The sequence below is a fragment of the Acartia tonsa genome, chromosome 6 (assembly GCF_053477335.1).
Source record: "Acartia tonsa isolate MP-2025a chromosome 6, ASM5347733v1, whole genome shotgun sequence".
Lineage (NCBI taxonomy): Eukaryota > Metazoa > Arthropoda > Copepoda > Calanoida > Acartiidae > Acartia > Acartia tonsa.
In genome coordinates, this window is record NC_137265.1 from 27,600,270 (window position 1) to 27,621,882 (window position 21,613).

Below are 21,613 nucleotides of genomic sequence, written 5' to 3' on the forward strand. Positions count from 1 at the left end.
ATAACCGACATTCCAATATGGATTAAATATTACTAGATATTTTTTGGTATTGGGAATCTTAACCAAAAAATCAATCAACGTTTCCCCAAAAAACTTTCAGACGGAGAACTTTACTTATAAGAAAGCTATTCGTCTCAAAAGTTATGTAGTATATTTGCTACAAAATTTTAGCTAAATTTACTTACACTGTTATGCTAGGCTCATCTGCATTTGAAACCAAAAACTAATTTCCATATTTTAGTATTTATTTCCTCATTTTCAGGCTTCTTCAACCATTTTTCTATCTGTGTTTTGTTTTAATTAAACCAGATACATTTTTAGCGTCTCAGCAGCACTGTACAATCAGGGCATGTCTGTCAGTCTTTATTTTTAGAATAAATTTTAAAAAAGAGGATAAGCAAGAACGTCCAATGGGGGGGTAAAGTGTTAATTACCCCCCCCCCCTAAAAAAAATTAAAAGCTTGGACTTCCTTGCCTATATGATATAAAGATTACCCCAAAAATTTTGAATTTTGAATTTTTACCCCCCCCCCCCTCCAAATAAAAAAAGCTTGGACGCCCTTGGGATGGGGGGTAGTTTTTTACCTATGTCTAACCCCTGCGGAGGAGCCCTAACTTAGCGTGGCTACCCAATATATCGTACATAACTAGAGCTAAAGCAATAAACTGAAAACTATTTCCTCCCCCCTTATTTTTAATTTATTTCAAAGTGAGGGGTTGGGTTATAAGTGTTCAAGAGTACTTTATATGATAGATCCGATATTTTTACTTTATTGTAACTCTGCATTATATATATGAACTAAATTGTTCTTGTTATTTTTTAATGTTTTTTTTTTAATTTAACTAGATATATTTATAAAAACTATTGGCTCACATCCAAGCATAGGCGTCCAAGAGGGGGGGTAATGGGCCATTTGGCACCCCCAAACGATTTTGGGGGTGCCGTAGGCACCCCCAAAATTTTTTGAACAATACCCCCCCAAAAAAAAATTACCCCTACCTTGGGGGTGCCGTAGGCACCCCCAACGATTTTGGGGGGGGGATTTACCCCCTCCAAAATAAATGTTCTTTAAAAAAAATTTTTTGGGGGGGGTATTTACCCCCCCCCCCCAAATTGAATGTTCTTAAAAAAAAATTTTACTGAAAATTTTTTTTGGGGGTGGGGAGGGAGTAATCCCGGCCCCCCCCCTAAACCATCTATGATGTAATTGTAAAGCACTGAAGATTCCATAAAATAGATACCTAACTAAATTAAATATTTCATTAAATAATGAAAAAGAATTTCTATAGGCGATTTCTTTTAGGAGGATGTCAGGGTGTCTCAAAACTAGTTATAAAACTTACCAGGACCTATAAGACGCTTCACTTTAAAGTATAATCATATTGGTTCATTTGTTAGTGAGTTAATTATTGTATTTTTAAATCTAAAGAATGAGATACTACTATATATTTGAATAGTAGTGGCGCCCTTAGCATCTAAGAACTCGTGTTTTCTAAAGGGTAAAAAGGGAGGAGAAAAATAGCCTAAAACCATTCAAAGGATTGACCTATAATAGTGTGGAACCATCATGGGATCTATGTGAAGCTTTCCTAAAAAGGAGAACTCAGTATTGAAAGTAATGAAATCTGAAGCTATAGTCAAATAAACCTTACTTACTACTTTATGTTATAGGATAGTACTTATTAACTTAATAGATTAGGTAGGTGCTTTTTTTACATAATTAAATTACCCCCCCCAAAAATTACCCCCCCCAACAGATTTGGGGGGAGTATTTACCCCCCCCCCAACAGACTTTAGGGGGGTAATTACCCCCCCCAATCAAATTTTACCCCCGGGGTAAAAATTTTGGGGGGGGGTAAAAAAAAATTTCGGCGCGCTTCGCGCGCCATTTTACCCCCCCCAAACACGAATTACCCCCCCCCTAAAATTTTTTACCCCCCCCAAAAAAAAAAAGCTTGGACGCCCATGCATCCAAGATTAGATATTAATATGAAAAGGCGAAAATCAAGTATAAAACATTTACGTAAGTTTTTTTTAGATTTGTTACGAATATAGACTTGAAAAGCATATAAATAAAAGTTATCGGGATTTTAATAAACAAAGCTTTGTAACACAAACTTTCATTTTTTACACTTATTTCCAAATGGTGTTTAAGACTTTAACGAAACATGAAAGGTATCGTAAAATAATTAAATTATTTTTTTAAAAGAATATAATTACTGTATGACTGTATTGTTTAGGACAGTCTAGTAAACTATATCTATCGTATGATGAGTCTAATTTTAACTCTGATATTTGCTTGTTATTAAAGAAACTAAATATCAAAAGATGTAATATTACATTGTACATTGCTTCAAAGATTAATTTCATTTTCTATTCAGCAAGAACGTGGTGCACTGACATTTATATTTACTGTGTTATATAATTAAGTATATAAATATTGAAACTATATATAGTAAATCTTATTTGCCATAATCTGTATAAATATTGAAACTAAATATATCAAATCACGGAAACAATAATGGTTAACTAACTGTTTATTCTGTTGTGCATTTATTCTTTACAATACTTACAAACAACCTATAACAATAACAGAAATGTAAAGTATCAATAATCAAAAGGAAAAGAGAAAAAAAATTATTATATACAAATAAAAAACCTAGACATTTACATATCCCATTGAAAATTTGACTTTCTTTAATGCAATTTGACATAAATTAATTTATGTCAAATCCTCTTTATTCCTGTAACGATTTGACATTTTTATTGTAAAGAAATTGAATACCCCCTTACAAAAAAGTAACACAATTTTAATATAATAATAAAACATATGCCTTTCATTTGATTGGTTGGTAAGTCGATTCGGTGAGCTATGAACTATTATTTAATAAACATACAAAAGGCTCAATTGCACATTACGGTTCACAGAAAAGTAAGAGAAATTATTTGTTTCAGAAAAATTGATTAAAATTCAATTTGAATTGTAAAAATATTGCAAAAGAGTGAAAAAACAATTATCATTTTTATGTTTTATCTTTTATTTTTATATTATATCAACTTAAAATATAGTAGTAAGGTCATTATTAAACTACGCGTAGATAAAAGTTACTAGTATTAATTTAAAATGTTGGACATAGTTGCGTGCAGAGCGATTAACTATGTGTGTAAGAAATTAGTGAGAGACAGACCTTCCCAATCTAAATTTAAAGGAGGTTATTGACTTACACCCAACTTCACGCCACGGGTTGGACATGATGTCAACGCAAATATCAGAAAAACTATTACTGCTATTTTAAGTTTTTCGATTTCAGTAATGACTTGTACAACAATAAATAAAAAATTGATCATTAAAATGTTGAAAATCTATTGTTTTTTCAGGTCAGTTTATTGACTGGAGGCCACTCAGCAGATACAGATGAATTATTACAGGGAGCAGAGAATGGAAGATATAAAGTTATTGCCAAAGCAGAACCTTATAAAAATTTACCGGTAAGATTAAAAATCAGGATGAATAATTGTACTAGTTTTTGTTAGAAATTAGAGCAAGTTTTTTTTAAATGATAGGAATAAACTTCTTATTTTTTAGTCATAGTTTAGTATTTTCTTAATGATTACAACAAAATATAGTAAAATGGAGTGCAGAAAAGTTGAATGAAAAATATGTTTTCTTTTAATAAGACGGCTAACTAAATTATTTTCTGCCAACAAAAAATTATCATTATTGTGACAAAATATAATATACTTCTACAGTTCATTTATTAACTATCTTTTTAAGTAATTTTTTGTGGTAAAATAGTTTTTCCTTAAATGACATATCCTTGTCTACTTTTTGTGTGTTTAAGAAACAAATGTTTTAGACTCTAAAAGTCCCCCCTACGAAGATTCGTGACTCTAAATGGAACTTTTTGGAACTCTAAAATGTTCTGCACCATTGGGGGGCTTCTCTCCCCCACCCCCCTCACCCAATACACCACTTGTGAGTCCTTGTCCACCCATCTTTATTTGAAACTTAACTCGCTGAACTGTTAAATTTTCATTGGTTTTTTTTCCATTCAAAGTGCTTTTATGGGAAAAGGATATGACAAACGAAGAAGCGCCTCAAATGCAAAAATAAAAGGATTCAACATTATTATTAAAAATGAAAAGAATATGAATTTTACTGAAATACTTTCCTCATATGGAGAACTCAATTGGTTCAGCAGTTATTGAAATCTTTAGTTAACTAATTCTTACTATTTTACATAACATTATGAACTTTTTCAAACCAGCTTTGCAAATTTGCACCATTTTTTAATTTTGTGCTTCTTAATATCCTTAATATCTATTGATATCCTTGGAAGTGCTTATTATAGTACCTCTATTAATATCCTTGTAAGTATTTATTGTAGTACCTCTATTAATTTGCTTGAAAGTGCCTATTGTAGTACCTCTATTAATATCCTTGGAAGTGCCTATTGTAGTACACAGTGCGATCTTTTGAAAAAAATCGGGACATCCAAAAATTCTAAAATCGACTTTTATCTATCCTAGGACCTAATAATGGCTGTAAGTAGACAGCTAGAAAAGAAATTTTTAAAAAATATTAATTTTTGGCGGGTTTATGCCATTTTTAAAAAAGGTAGTGAAAAATTTCTTTTCAGTTTTGATGATTTTCCAGATTTTTTTACACAATTTTTTCAAAGCAACAAAAAATACATTTATGTTCATCTTATGAAAAAAAAATTTATTGAGGTACTTTTCAGATACCTGTACCAATGTCTAATTAAAGAAAAAATTTTTAAAAATATTTTTTTGTTGGTGTAAATTGACATTTTGTGAGAAAATTTCACCAAAAATATTAAGATTTTTAACCCAAAAAAATCAGTTTTCTCCATTTTACCCAAAAACGGACAGGAGGCCCCGGGTTTTGCAATAATAATATCAATATACAACATGTATTGTGTATAAAACAGTTTTCACAACCTGGGGCCTCTTGTCCGTTTTTGAGTAATTGAGCATTTTACATTGCATGGTTTGAACAATTTCGTTCTTGTTAATTTCAAATTTTCCTTCGTTAGAGGGGGAAGGAGTCATTTTAGAGCCCAAAGTCATCTCTGCAATATTTTCAAACTTTTTAAGGCGGATCTTTCTTGACTAATGCATCATTTGCCTCTGGCGAACCGTTTCGCCGTTGTTTGCCGCCGTTGGCGTGATTTTTAACGATTTTTGCCGTTCTCGCGGTTTTAATGGAAAAAAATAAGTATGTAAATGTAAAATCTTTTGTTGACAAAATATAATGGATACAAGGACATACCCTTGTTATAGAGCAGCTTTGCTCCTAAACATGTATTAGCCTAGTTTAAATTCTAAGGACACTTGCTAGCAAACTCAACACACAAACAGACATAACCTTGTTATATAGCGGCTATGCTCAAAAATAAGTAAAATTGTGATTAACCTAGTTTAAATTCAGAATACACTTCTTAGCAATCTCAAGATACAAACAGACATAACCCTGTTAAGAAGCAGCTATGCTTTTAAATATGCAAAAAATATGATTAGCCTAGTTTATATTCATAATACTCTAAATGGAGAACTCAAGATACAAACATACATACCCTTGTTATATAGTAGCTATGCTTCTAAATATGTAAAAAATATGATTAGCCTAGTTTAAATTCTGAAGACATTTGCTGGCAAACGCAACAAATTTTCAGGAATTACAAATTGCCCATTAGTAGGGAACAAGTTGTTTACGTCCAAAGATTATAAAATGCCAAAATTAATAAAGCTTGGTTTTATTAATTTTCAAAAAATCGAAAATAAGGATATTAGTTTCACTGATTCTAAGACAAGTTTAAACCATTTTTTTTATAACAGCTTTATTAAATAACTTTTTTTCAATACAACCTTTATGAAAAATTTAGAATCTAATACTTATTCAACCAAATTGACCCTTTTTTTAATGCAGTTTTTTGCAAGAAGAAAAAATATTATATATACACTATAAAGTTAGGATTTTGTTTGGTCTACTGTTTACTTGCGCGCCTTATATATAAGATCTTGGTAATGTAAAAAATATACACAAAACTTTATTGATAACATACATTAAATAAAAGTTTTTTTAATCGATTTATATTTTTGTCATATTTAAAATATTTTTTTACTGTTAGTATTCATATATATTAACGAACAAAAAAATTCAAAAACATGTTATTGTAAATTCTTACTTCTAAACAAAATAACACAAGAAGTAGATTGACAAAAATAAACCTATTTACACAAAAAATTTCTTCCTTTAAATAAAACCCAATCAATAAAACTAAGAGTTATAAACAAAAGATTAGAACATAAACACAATAAAACTAAAGTAAATTAAAATTTTCAACTGATTTATTTAAACTGGAAGTGGGGTTATTTAAGGAAGGGATTATTATTGCCTGGTGCTCGTTCATTACAACAACAAATTCATTAGAGCAAAATAGAAAAGAGAACTACATCTTATCATAATTATTCATCTGCTGTTTATTAGCTACATTTTTATTTTGGTTATTTACTATAATATAAAAGAAAATGTATATACCTATAAAAATATAGAAATAGCTAGGACGTACAGAAACGTCTGGTAATTCAAAGGTAGAAAATAAATACGAATCATTTAGAAATACATTGCAGATAAATCATATTAAAACCTTTATTTTGGTAAAAAATCCGTCAATTTTGTAATATTGCAAAAACATCTGATTGCATGACTGCAACCTTTGGCTAACAAGAATGTTTGCAAATTACACTGCAACAAATTTTTGCGCCAGTTTTAAGACAGATATCAGCAAAATTTAGAACCACCCCACCAAAAATCCTTTTTTTGGATGCAAAGTTAATGTTTTGGGGGTTTACAGGGTTGTTAAGTTAAACTTTCCTTTTTGCAAAAATTATCATATACAGTAAGGATTACAAGGCAAAGGTTATGCAATCAAAGGATTGGTTTCGGTTAAATATTAAGTAAAGATTCATTCAAAATCATAAAAGTTCATTTAAGATTTTGAACCCTGTAGAATAAAAATGTGGCTAGGTCTTTAAAAACGGATTTATTCACACTCTAGTATAATAATATGAATATTCCTATATGTAGCTAATCTTCTAGAATATATACTTTATTTTATTCACCCTGTAGAATAATAATATGAATATTGCTATATGTAGCTAAGCTTCTAGAATGTATGCTTTATTGTATTCACCCTGTAGAATTATAATATGCATATTCCTATATGTTGCTAAGGTTCTAAAATATATACTTTATTTTATTCACCCTGTAGAATAATAATATGAATATTGCTATTTGTAGTTAAGCTTCTAGAATATATACTTTATTTTATTCACCCTGTAGAATTATAATTTGCATATTCCTATATGTAGTTAAGCTTCTAGAATATATAATTTATTTTATTCAACCAGTAGAATTATAATATGTATATTCCTATATGAAGTTAAGCTTCTAGAATATATAGTTTATTTTATTCAACCTGTAGAATAATAATATGCATATTCCTATATATAGCTAAGCTTCTAGAATATATAGTTTATTTTATTCACCCTGTAGAATATTTATATGTATATTTCTATAAGTAGTTAAGCTTCTAGAATATATACTTTATTTTATTCACCCTGTAGAATAATAATATGCATATTCCTATATGTAGCTAAGCTTCTAGAATATATACTTTATTGTATTCACCCTGTAGAATAATAATATGCATATTCCTATATGTAGTTAAGCTTTTAGAATATATACTTTATTTTATTCACCCTGTAGAATAATAATATGCATATTTCTATATGTAGTTAAGCTTCTAGAATATATAATTTAGTTAATTCACCCTGTAGAATAATGATATGCATATTGCTATATGTAGCTAAGCTTCTAGAATATAAACTTTAATTTATTCACCCTGTAGAATAATGATATGCATATTCTTATATGTAGCTAAGGTGAAAACAGTAAAAGTGTCTGACTATGACGTAAGAAAAAATTAACAATTAACCAATGATAGGCCAGTATTCACAATGGTAAAATATATAGCGGCCTCTCATTGGTTAATTGTTAATTTTTTTTCTGACGTTATAGTCAGACACTTTTACTGTTTTCAGCTAAGGTTCTTGTAGTTAAGCTTCTAGAATATATACTTTATTTTATTCACCCTGTAAAATAATAATATGCATATTCCTATATGTAGCTAAGCTTCTAGAATATATAGTTTAGTTTATTCACCCTGTAAAATAATAATATGCATATTCCTATATGTAGCTAAGCTTCTAGAATATATAGTTTAGTTTATTCACCCTGTAAAATAATAATATGCATATTGCTATATGTAGCTAAGCTTCTAGAATATATAGTTTAGTTTATTCACCCTGTAAAATAATAATATGCATATTGCTATATGTAGCTAAGCCTTCAAGAATAGATGAATTAATTTTGATTTCATGTGCACATCAAACTTTGTCAAAAAAAGTGCATGCTGTTCTGTGCGCGTTTTAAAAAAGGTTGCACTTATTTTTTTATGGACATGTGATTATGGATAAACAATATACATGTTTCGAAAAAAAATACCTATTGTTCATGGGTTGGGGTGTAAAATTCAATATGTTTCCAAAAATTTGTTTAGTAAGGGAGGATAGTTACAGTCCTTAAAGTCTTAACTGTGTGTGTTATTACATTAAATAGCCAAGGCAATCCCCAAACTACTACTTTTATTGATGTGCGGTTCTGCGCTCTTGGTAGAGTGTACCATTTAAACTAGTTCAACCTAGATAACATATTGAGGACTGATTGAATCGCTATTATTCATATGAATTTCTTGCTTTTGAAATACATGATTACGTGTCAATACTCCCAAACGATAAATAACCTATTGATTACACAGATATTTTTAAACATCTTAAGTTTAAGTAAACCTCTTCAACTAACAGACTACATGAATGTTGACAATAGAACATTTGTTTTGGCTTTGGACCATTGAATATTAATTATGACAGTTATTATGTGACCATTAATATTTATATTTTAAATATACTTATACACACACCCATTTCTTACTTACATAATTTACTTTTCTTGTCCTTAACTGCAGAAGGAATATTAGTAACGTTGAAAAACTATTTAGCCTTCAACTTTGAATTTGTTTTCAAACTAAGAAAATTTTTTTTTATAAATTATAATAAAAAAAGTTTACGAGTCTCATTGTTTAAATTTGATTTTTCATGAAAAAAAATGATTTCAAAAAATCATATTCAGACCTTTTTAAGGGTTATAATGTAAAAAAGTTACCTTGGAAGGGGAAATTAATATCACAAAATGAAAAAACACTTGCTTAAAAGGTGCTTTCTCCCCCCCCCCCCCCAAAAAAAAATAGAAGGTTTAAAAAATCAATTTTTTTCAGAAGAATCAGATTGAACAAAAAATCTAAGCATTACTTGAATCATTCTTATCTCTTTTCCGGTGTGGTGTAACACCTAAACGTAACTAACTCGTATGTTCGTAGTAGTTCAATTATTGATTTTTTGTTGGGTATAGTTTGAGTATATGGTTTGAATACTAATTAGTTTCCTAGCTGCTTTGCCAGATTTGTATCTGCACAGCTTTTATATAAGTTTATCTCGTGACTTTAGTGTAACGTAATATCCTACAGACAGAACTCGGTAATTGGTTCAGTGTTTCTATCAATTCCCGATGCACTATCCCTTAAAGTGCCTGTCGAGCACTGAACCCCACTTAATTTTTAATTGAATTAAAAATAAAAGAAATGGGTAGGATTTTTATTTCCTTTCTCTTGAGGGGGACATAACCCTGTGGGACTAGCAGTTCCAATATAACCTAATCTAAATACCCTACTCTTTATACAATATATGTCTGTAAGTTCCAATACTGCAGTGCGTAACAATTATCTGTTTAGTGTTTATTGGTAAAGGCATTCACCCTACACAAACTTTTTATGTCACGCACCTTACATGGTATTGCTACAGAACTCATTCACCAAATATTTCTTATCATTTTAATTTTAAAATACATCAAGTCAATGAAAAAGCATGAGACTTTGAATCAGAAAAACTTCGCAACTTTTGTGCATAATCCTGGACTTGTTATTTTGCCAGACATACTTCTTGGCTTTTTATTAAAGGTGGGAAGTTAAGGCTTAGTTGTGTAGTCTTAATTGACCAATTAACAAGAATAGTATATTCCATACCTTTAGCTCTGGAAGAACATTTGGGCTGTAAGCTTGAGCATATCCCATGACCAATAATTTGTTTAAAGGCTACAATACTATTAACATGTATTGTCTTGCACTTACATGGATTGTTTTAGTAGTTATAAAGGAGTAAAACAAATATATATTATAAGTCTATATTTTCAGATAACTTCATATATGTCATCATTGAGTGCAGAGTCTTTTATTTTTTCCTCTTTCTTAACTACAAAGCTCCAAGAAAGTATGGTTAAAGCTGCTCAATATATATCATTTCTTTAAAGATTTTTAATTGGATATTCTCAATATTTATAGTAACTTAGCCTACAATTAAAAATGCCATACAGCTATAGTACTGTATACTAGTTTGCTGTTCTCATTTTCTTCCATGTCTTTGTTTGATTAATAGTTTAATTGTCCTTGTATTTATTTAAGTTCATTGTTTCCAATTGTTCAACGTGGGTCATTTTTATGGCACTATTATTTTTTCTAAATATTATTTAAATTAAAGCTGAATATACAGTATACGTTACGAAAAATGACCGGTTTTAAATATGGTCTAGCCCCCCATGTAATGAATTAATAACCCTATTTTTTCTGTGTGTGTTTTTATATACATGTATGAAGGTGTTTGTATCATTCAATTAGATCAAAGAACATTTTCCGACATTCAGCAGGCTATGAAAGAAAATATTGAAAATGAAAAAATTCAGACCCTTATGTTTTTTTAAGTGAATTTTGTTTAAGCCGAAAAATAATAGATTTTGAGGTCTTGATACATACTTTTTGGGCTCAAATGACTTGTATGAGAGCTAGGAATTCGGGTAAGGTGTTTGTGGAAGCATAATTTTATGCTTAAGATAAAACTGGACACAACCCCTATGCTTAATTGAATTTTACTATGTGATTTTTCGGCTTAAGTAAAATTTACTTTAAAAAATAAGGGTCTGAATTTTTTCATTTTTCATTTCTTCTTTTATAGCCTGCTGAATGTCGGAAAAAGTTCTTTGATCTATTTGACCGCAACAAACATCATTATACATGTATATAAAGATCACACATACAAAAAATAGGGTTACAACTTCATTACAGGGGGGGCTAGACCATTTTAAAGACCGGTCATTTTTCGTAACGTATACTGTATTTAATGATTTTTCAATATGACTCCGAAGCCTATTAATATCCGCTGGATTAAAACCTGTTCTCAGCCATACTGAAAAATCATGTATAGTAACGTATATTTTGAAGGAAGGATAAAAACAACGTTACATAAAAACAGACATACCGACAAATTTAAGGAAGCTAAAGTAGGGTTTTAAAAAGTTTAACGGATAATTAACAAATGATATTAAAATTTTGTTGATAAAAAGAAATAATTTAAAATTTTGCATGTCTCAAATTTTTCTGGATAAACGAACGTTTACTAAGACAAACAAACAGAGTATGAACAAAATATTAGCAAGGTATACCTATTTTTTCACATAGGTGTACCCAGAAGTATAATTAAGGATTTCATCTCTTCAATTTTATCTTAAATTTTATTTTATTTTATATAAAAGAAATTTAACCGTTTATCCCAAATATTTTAGCAAAATGTTTTCTTGCAGATTTTATGCTAATTTTTGTTGGCAACAAGTTGTTTTAAATTTAACAAATCAAATTTCTCAATAATTCATATATTTCGGATTTGGAGTATTTTAAATTATGGTTAAGTTTTGCATTATCTAAATCAATTTAGGAATACAACTTATTTGTGTTTTTATCCGTCTATCCACCTTTCTAATCAACTAATTATGTTATTTTTTCTATTCAAATTTCCAATTAATCATTCGATCTGGTTATTTATCTATATAATTATTAATCTATCTTTCTAAGTTTCGATCAGTCTCAAAACTGGCAACTAGTTTAACATGATATGGTCATGAATCTATCTACCTATCCATTTATCGATTTAGCTATCTGACAATCGATATTAATCTATTTTTCTATCTGACAATCTATTTTAATCTATTTATCTGTCTGGCAATCTATATTAATCTATTTATGTTTTTAGCCTGCGCCAGTAACCCCCGATGATTTCCGTGAACTAGTGACAGAAAACCCCAGAAGTCCTAGGGTCACTTTTGTTCCAGATTTTAGGTAGGTGTTTTAATGAGTACATGGATAAGATAATAGAAAACGTTCCCCCAAATTCTGGCTTTCATTGCTTTGTCATAGTGGGGGAAAGGTTATTTATCTGTCATTGATTTTCCAATCTTAAACAAAATTAATAAAATCTACCAGTCTCGTGGAAAAGCTGTCTATAATACGATGCGATAAATAACTAATTTTATATGTTTAAGGTTTTTCTTTTCACGAAAGGAAAGTAATCTCTTTTCATTTCAAAAAGGCTTCAGTTTTTTTGAAAACTAGTCTTTAAGTATAATATTATTACTAGATATAAGAACTTGCAAATATTGAAAATGATTTTGTGATTATTACTTATTTTTATCATAAGCTATTTCCAATTTCTAATAAAATATATTCTTTTTTTAGAAAATCCAGCGAAGGTGGTAAATTCGTCCCTCACCGGGAAACTCCCTCCTTCTCTCCAACTACCCCCTCATCATTTCTAACCGCCTTCAACCCCTCCACCCCTCAGCCCTTCCACACTACACCTCCCGCCATCGAGTTCGTCCCCAACAAGGACAAGAAAGATTCGTCGGGTGCTGGCCCAGAACAGCCGGGCAAATTCAAGATATCTGTGAAGAATGTTGACTTCAGGCCAACTCCTCCTGCTCCACCTGTTCATGAGACAACAACACAAGCTGCCACAACTACAGCAACAACAACTACAACAGCTACTACAAGCACAACAACTAAAACAGCAACAAAGTCAAATGACAGAAGAATGTTGATGATGAAGGAACATTTTAGAAAGATGGCGAAGAAAAATGAGGCTCTGTCGCTGCTGAACTCTCGGGGAGAAAATCGTTTCCACCATAACAAAGATAATCACAATAAACACAATAATCCTAATCATAACAGTGGTAGAAATCACGAGGATGACAGGAACAGACACAGACCAGAACAGAGACCGCCACCCACAATATTCCACCAGCTTTTGGCGGGAACAGGCCCAGAAGCGAATGAGCCACAAGAACAGCCAAGGTCTTCAGGTAAGCATAATCATTCACAAGAACAGACAAAGTCCTAAGATAAATTAGGTCAAACAGCTCTTAGTAGGAACAGCCAAGTTCATTCAGGCAAGCTAGGTTTTCAGGTTGAAAAAGGTTAAAATGCACAGACATTCAGAAAGAATAGCACTTGTAAACAGTTAAAAGAGGGCAACAAAGGGCTAATTAATAGCATAAAACTCTTTTCTTTCTAAATAATTGTAATTGTAGGGAATGGACGCGCCAGCCATCAACAGCTGTTATCCCGTACAGTGAGCAGCAGTGTGTCCAAGGTTACCAGAGACCAACAGCCGAGCAGGGTTGAACTACAACATAACCGGGTGGCCGAAATTTCTAATGAAATTGATACCGACAGAGGAAATGTAAGTAACTAATATTCTCTGAGGAATGTGTCACTATAAAAAAAATTTTTGCCTTTTTTTAAATGTCGTATTTTTATGTTATGAAAGCAGAATGATAAAGAACAATTATTTGCAAAAGTACATTTTGTCACAATGATGATCCCTATATCATAAAATTTTGAATAAACTGGGTCAGTAAACTTTAAACATCACAAATGTAAAATTAGTCTACTTATAGCAAATTAATAAGAAAAGGCTTTGTCATAAATTTGCCATTTGACTGGATCGTTATGTAATTAAATGATATACATTTATTATAGAATGCTACAAGTAATTGTTGTACTATTTAGATAAAAGCCACCTACGACCCACGGCCACGTACACGAACCTATACCAAGGACATTATTTACCACAACCCTACAGCTAGACCAAGAACAAAGGCTGTGCGGAGGAAGGCAAAGAGTAAGAAGAATTATATGCTCAACATCAGGGGAAACAAGTATAATAGGAAATCTGCTTCCAAGGTAATTTATTATAATTAAATATTAGGATGTTGAATAATTCATGTCTTTTTACTAGCTCTTTAAAATTTAAGAGAAAAGTACAATAATGAACTCACAAAAAATTATGTTCAAAGAAAACTAAGTTTTTAAAAGCAATAATCTTAACATTTGAAAGTTTTGAAAGAGAGTAAAAAGTAAAGCCTATGTGGAATACACAATGTACATACTGAAACATATTACTTGAAGAGTAGATTCGCTGCAAAAGAAAAAAATAATCTTAATAAAACTTTTGGGTATAGTTCCTTTCGTGACAACGCCTCTTAAGGGGCGTTTCGTCGTATTTTTACAGTAGTTTTTGATTATTTTTTAGTTTAGCTTAAGTTAGGTTAGGTGATTGAACCACAGGAGCTAGAAATAGGGTAAAAGCTACTGTGAAAATACAACGAAACGCCACGAAAGAGACTATATCCAAACTTTTGTACCAAAAGGACCATAGATGGTTGACAAAGATAAGATCGAATAAATTCCTGCTTTTGAGCTGTTTGTTTTTTTTGTGGATAGTCTCAACACTAGCACCGTGTATTGTTGTTCTACTTTAGGAAAAAGAAAGAGAAGAAGAAGAAGAAAAACAGGAAGAAAAATCTGGGCGTAGCTTTGAATCCAATGTACCTGGATTTAACGACGTAGAGAAAGATTCTCTCACCAAAAAGCGGTCTGAGGAGAAAACACGGACCAGATTTAGCCTTGGTTTGCCATTCCGGCCCAAACCACCTGCCCCAGCCCCGCCTCTAATAGCCGCTGCTGAGCCACAGCCAATATTCTTAAACGCTCACCAACCGCCCGCTCCACATCCTGCCTCGCCGCCTTTGCCCACTAGACCTCCGCCAACTCCTTTTGTGCACCATCTCCTCTCTCATGAATCTCCTTCCCCCACCCCAGCTCCTACCCCTGTACCTGTATTCATTAAAACAACAGCTGCACCTCCACCACCTCCTCCTCCCGCCGCACCTGTTGTTGTAAGCTTCCCTCACCACCCTCCGCCCCAACCTGCCCCACCGCAATCACACCACGCCCTCCCTCATACTCCAGCAAACAAGTTTCCCTCCTACTTCCCAGTGGCACCTGTAGCCCTTCCCCTGGTTGGTCCTGCACCTAATCCCCACCCACACCCACCTCCCCCTACACCTACCATAACCACCCTAACTCCTACCCCCCATCCCCACTTTGTCCATCATGGTTCTCCTGGCCCCCTGGTTGACCGTCCTGTAGAGACCCACCACATAGAGCCAGAGCCCCTACTGCTACAGCATCCTCTGGACGATTTCTCCCACCTTCCTGATCCTTTTGAAGAATACAATGAGGAAACTTTTGCGGTAAGTTCATTTTTAGTAGCGATATTAACTTGAAAATGAGGTTCTTCATTTTTTGTTGATAAATCTTAAAAGCAAAAGTCATAAACTGTTTAAAATTGAATAAGAAAACTAATGATAGTCTTAGATTCAAAGATATATAAAAATTTCTTAATTATTTGACAGTATTTTTTTTGCATAAATAGAGTATTCTTTTTTTAATGGTGATTCATTTGACTATGAACCATGATTTTAAAATCAGAGCATATACTAAAGTGCGTTTTTGCAACTTTCGTTTGTCCGTCTATATAATTTGTTGGGATTTGTTTTATCCTTGTAAGATAGAAAGATAGACAAAACTAGGGTGCAATTAATAATGTTCATGATCTACGACACAAAAATTTTATAATTTGGTTCGCTAACAATTATTTATAAAATATAAAACATAGTTGTACATTATTTTCGTAAAAAGTTTTATTTAATTACAAAATGTAAAAGAATTTACATATTGCCCTAATTCTTGGATATTACAATACCTTGTGGATATAATTGACCTTTGATAGCAGATTCTTTGTATGAGAATCCTACTCTTATCAGTGAAAAGTTGCACCTGTTAATTGGCCAAGATATTCCCTATCAAATGAGAATTTTTCGCGGATTTGAATCTATCACCCCTTTACAATAATGTACTTGCTGTATAAAAATGTAAAGCAAGCCTTGGCTAACTTAATTTGATATTCATTTCCGTTATTAACTTATTATGTGTTTGGTTGTGTGTTGCTTGTCAGTTTGTTTGTCTGTCTGTTTCTCTATTTGTCTGTCTGTTTGTCTGTCTGTTATTGTATGTTTAACTGTCTATTTGTCTTTATGTTTGTTTGCAAGTAGTATAGTAACTCTACCACCCCCCACCCATAACTTTTATTTGGTTATTAAATCAAAATGAGACAATAGGCATTATGCCTTTATTAGAAGGCTTTTGTATTGCTTATCCAGAACTCCAGAAATATAATATTGGCCATATTGTAGAAGTATATATCATAACAAACTATCTTAATTCTTTTTAAAAACGGGCAATTGCATACATTTGTCTTTTTTTAACATTTTTCATATCTGGCTTGCTACGGATAAAAAATCCTTGTTTTGATTGTGTGTGTGTGTGTATGTCTGTGTGTGTGTGTGTGTGTATGTATGTCTGTGTGTGTGTGTGTGTGTGTGTGTGTGTGTGTGTGTGTGTGTGTGTGTGTAGACATAATTCACTTTTTTGCTATAATTTTCCTTAAGATGTCTGTGCAAAATAATTTACAGTAAGGCTTAAAAATTAGTTTTTTATTAAAAAAAAAAATATTAAATTTTAAAAGAAAAGGTTATTAAAATTCATTAAAATAAATTCCAACTTAAGACCTCGAATACTGCTGGTCCAAATTTGTTGTACTTTTCAGAGTAGCATTATAAATGTCTTGGGTAGGTTTTAAGATATTTTACTGAACTCCCGTTATCTCCTATAAGTTAGTATAAAATTAAAACAATACCTAAATTTTCTTTAAAACAAGAAGCACAATAACAAATGATAATCATTAACAATTTAAACTCCTTACTATTATATTTAAAATTGATGCAAAAAACTTGATGAATCAAACCATTAAACATATTCTAGTATTCCTTAATTAGAAGTAAAAAATCTTTCAATTATCCTCATCCATTTCAAACATTAATAAAAACTCTGTGTTATTATAATCCATTTAAATCATATGTCTAAGCTAACTGTAAATAGTATGCATAGTCCATTATATATTTAATTTAGAATTAAATTATATTTAGTTTCATATGAGTAAGCCGCTTAGTTTAATTTGATATATAAAAGTAATTGTAAAAAGTCATCAAATAAAAATTATTCATTATAAAGGAAATGTAGTTTCTAGCAAAGAATTTGTAAAACTGCGGAAACTAATTTATTGTGCTTTTCTGAGAAGCTTCCTATAGTTAAAAGATTGGTCTTTTAAATCAATAGAAAAAATAATTTGCCAACTATACCCAAAAAGTTAAAAAATATCGGCTTTAATTATTTCAACAAGACGCGTTCCCTTTTTATCAGACCCAGTCGTTTTTTGAAATTCTGTAAAATGAGTAATTCGTTGGCCTACTACATTTTAAATACATTGATAATGTTTACTTCTAGAAAGGTAATAGCATAAGGGTCAATGTAAATGGTATTTAGGTTTAAGCAATAAGTAACTTAATTTTGTCATTTTTTACTTTTATTCATTAAATCATCAATAACACTTTTTCTCGTATTCATTCGAATCCGGTGGATAGGAACCGGTTCTCATCCATACGAAAAAACTATGTCTAGCATCGTATTATATCCAGTTTTTTTAGCCGGTGCCTCCGGCACCTCGGGGCTAAAAAAACTAATCTTAATCTTATAATTGTACATTCTATATCCGCGGAAAGCCGTTTATAATACGATACGAGAAATAACTATCCTCGTATTCATTCCTAACCGATTAATATCTGGTGGATTAGAACTGGTTCTCACCCATACGAAAAAACTATGTCTAGCATCGCACTACCCAACTCGATTTTTTAAGGCCGTTTTTATTTAGAAATTTTTATACTTTGTTCGCTATCCACTAAAAAATAGAAAATAAACGATTATTATATTCGCACTGGTTTTACTGCGCTACTAATTGATATAGTTATCCTTGTTAATGTGCGAAATCTGAGGAAAATAAATGGACAATGTTTGTTGATATTCGTGTTAGATTAAGAGAACGTGAAGTATAATTCATAAACAGTGTCTCTAACTTTAATGGCAAAAATGGATTTTGAATACGTGGATATTATGACAGGGGAATTTTTGCCGTTTATTGAGGTTGCTAATATAGTCCTCAGATATTGGTCGATGTGTTCCTCCATGGTCAGGAGATGGGATGGGGTAAAGTCATAGGGGATGGGATGAGGTTATATTTATATTGGCCAGCTGGGAGAAACCTTTTATCAATGTATGCAAGAATCTCTCTCAATATCCACGTATTCTATATCCATTATAGGAAAGGAACAAGAACAATTATTATCATGAGCGAGATCAAAATATTTAATTGTCATTTGCCATATATCAGAGCGTAGTTTCATAGTTTCTAATGATCTAAGCGTCATTTTTTTTGGGGGGGGGGATGACCCTCCCTTACATTTACAACCCTTCCCCTTTGTGAACATTTTTCAGAGGCGAGGGCTGAGATAAAAAAATTTTCCGCTTTTGCCCAGGGGGTCGTGCATAAACCCTCCAACCCCCCCCCCCCTTATCTGGGGTATTTTCCAGATAGACACCCCCCACCTCCAAACACAATGAAAAAATCAGGTGCACGCCCTTAAAATGGTGTTTAAAAATAACCTAATTAAGATATTTTTCTCCCTTCATATTAACAATATTTTTATAAGAAAATTTTATTTAAAATTGTTTTAAATTATTGTTTATAACAGTTACGTTGTTGTATAATAGAGTTCTTTAAATGGAAAATCTTTCTGTAAAATCATTTTCTGAAGCGCAGCACCTCTTAACGTCTCTATTTTTCATTCTCTGCCATTAATTAACAGACATTCTTATTCCATGTATCATATATGCAAGGACGTCCAAGCCTTTTAATTTTTTTTTTTTGGGGGGGGGGGGGGTTAAAAATTCGAACTTCAAAATTTTGAGGGTGCCTATGGCAACCATAAATTCATTTGGGGACGAGGAAAATCACCCTTTTACCTCCCCCCCCCTCCTCCCATTGGACGTCCTTACATAGGTAATTATTTAAAATCTACGCCTTTATGGACGCTTTACGTTTCTGTTTATCTAGATCTTTTCATATGATACTTGAACAAAACAGTTTATATCTAAGATGTTATCTCTCTTTTATAAAAACTTTTAAGCTAAAATATAAATCATTTCAATAATATAGTGTAGAATTTAAACGGTATTATGTTTATTTAAGCGTGTATGTTTTGAATATACTAATCAATTTCTTAAACTAATGATAATAGCGATTAATAAGATTTTTAATGGTAAATTTATCAAATAACTTTTCTTCTTTTTATTTTTTTATTTATTTGTACAAGGTATCTTAAAGGATAAGACAGTTAACACAAAAATTATTTAAACTACTTATTAGTAGAAAAGTTCAAACAATGCTACTTTTTAAAACCAAATCAAGATCTAGTAAAAGTTACAAAAGAATTAAAGGCAACCAATATGATATTGTTTTTATATGATTCGTGGGACAAGTATAATTTACAGTCCATTGTTCCATCCCTCCCTAATCTTTAACCTCGATTTTATTAGTTTTTTTCTTAAATTTCAGCCCCGACCCTATTCTTTCAACTATGGTGTAAAGGACGAATATTCTGGTGTCAACTACAACAGGTAAACTTTATTATATAGTAGCTACCCTGCCGATTTCACAGAAAGTACCTTAATGAGCCTAGACCCCCTCCAAAATTTTTGGGAAATGATAGTTTTTCGTTTATTACTTTAGGTCAGGTTAGGTAAGGTTATATTGGGCACTGAATAATAGTAGCCCCGCAAAAATTATACATAGGACAAGAACTACCACCCCCCCCCCCCCTATATTTACTTTATTTTAAAAATAGATTGGGTTGGGTTACCAGTGCTTAATAGGAAATGTATGTGAAATCACGGCTTCTCTTCGTTTCACACGTAACCCACTAGTTGTTTGGGATGTGATTAGTTTTAAGATTTTTATAATAATGATAAAAGAAGTAAGAATGCCTTTACTCATAAACTGCTACTCGGAAAATGTTTTTTTTATAAGTCAGGAGATACATATCTGCTAATAGAGCATTTTTTATTTTGATAATCTAATAGCCTTTATTATAATTTATTGTTAAAAAATATACTTCACCATTTCAGCCTGGTCATCATAAAGGTCTAAAGAAAAAAGTTAAACACTTACAGCACTACTTGATAGAAAAGAATATCTTAGGACCATTACATATTATTATGATATATAACAGTATATAGACATTTATATAGAAATTTTCTAAATATAAAGTCTAGGAAGGAATGCCTTGGAACACAAACAAACGCTATTTAGGACATCCAGAAAAATGTCATGCATGTAAAGGTTGATTTTCTGTAATGGCGTATTTAATGAGTAAACCAATAAGCAAATAATAGTTGACAAGATGGATCAAAGCCAAAATTTAAGCCACCACTATTATTAATTAATGATCTACAATTACTCATGAGAGAAACCACTCCTTAACTGACATCGTATCATTGTATGTTAGTTCTTCAGTGTGTCTGTAATGCCTTTCTGTAATATCTGTCACTTTCTTTGACAGTTACAATTAAAAATATATGCAAAATCATAATTTTGCACAGAACCGACCAGATGGAAAAAAAACTGTGTGCACTCACTTCAGCACATATATTACCAGAACAACAACCTATGGGAATAGTCCCTTTCGTTGCAACGCCCTTTAAGGGCCGATGCGTCGTATTTTTAAAATGTTTTTTTATAGGTTATATTGGGTTAGGACATTGCCCAACAGGGTTAGGCAATTGGCCTTGCAGGGTTAGAGCCCCCCTCAGGGGCTAGAAATAGAAAAGCTACTGTGAAAAATACGAAGAATCGTCCCTTAAGGTGCGTTGCCACGAAAGGGACTATACCCCAATCTATTACAACAGCACAAACAACCCTTACCTTTGCTTTATTCCCATCAGAAAACACAATAAAGTCAGCTAACCAATTTTATTTTAAAAACTGATTACTTGGGCTTGTAAAGAATATGTGTGAGTTTATTAGGTCGAAGAAGGTCTGTTTTGTTAGCATTTTTTACAGAACTATGGCAAAATAATGATCAAACATGTAATTAGATAACAGACTTTATAATTGTGTATTTAAGCGATATTAGATGAAACACGCAGATGCAGATGTGAGGAAGTGAACGAACATCCATAAAAAAAACGTGTGAATAATTCCAGGGCTAAGGGATAAGTCATTTTAAAGATTTGT

General features: G+C 31.7%; 1 protein-coding gene across 1 annotated transcript in view; it reads left to right on the forward strand.

Annotated features, from left to right (window-relative positions):
* Nucleotides 1-21,613, forward strand: part of LOC145322273 (uncharacterized) — a 152,058-nt gene that overhangs the window by 86,271 nt on the left and 44,174 nt on the right. The window contains exons 2-8 of the mRNA XM_080164152.1: nucleotides 3,380-3,490; nucleotides 12,278-12,363; nucleotides 12,760-13,382; nucleotides 13,611-13,762; nucleotides 14,092-14,265; nucleotides 14,844-15,617; nucleotides 19,937-19,998. Coding sequence (XP_080020278.1) covers nucleotides 3,380-3,490; nucleotides 12,278-12,363; nucleotides 12,760-13,382; nucleotides 13,611-13,762; nucleotides 14,092-14,265; nucleotides 14,844-15,617; nucleotides 19,937-19,998 — 1,982 coding nt within the window. The remainder of the gene's footprint in view (nucleotides 1-3,379; nucleotides 3,491-12,277; nucleotides 12,364-12,759; nucleotides 13,383-13,610; nucleotides 13,763-14,091; nucleotides 14,266-14,843; nucleotides 15,618-19,936; nucleotides 19,999-21,613) is intronic.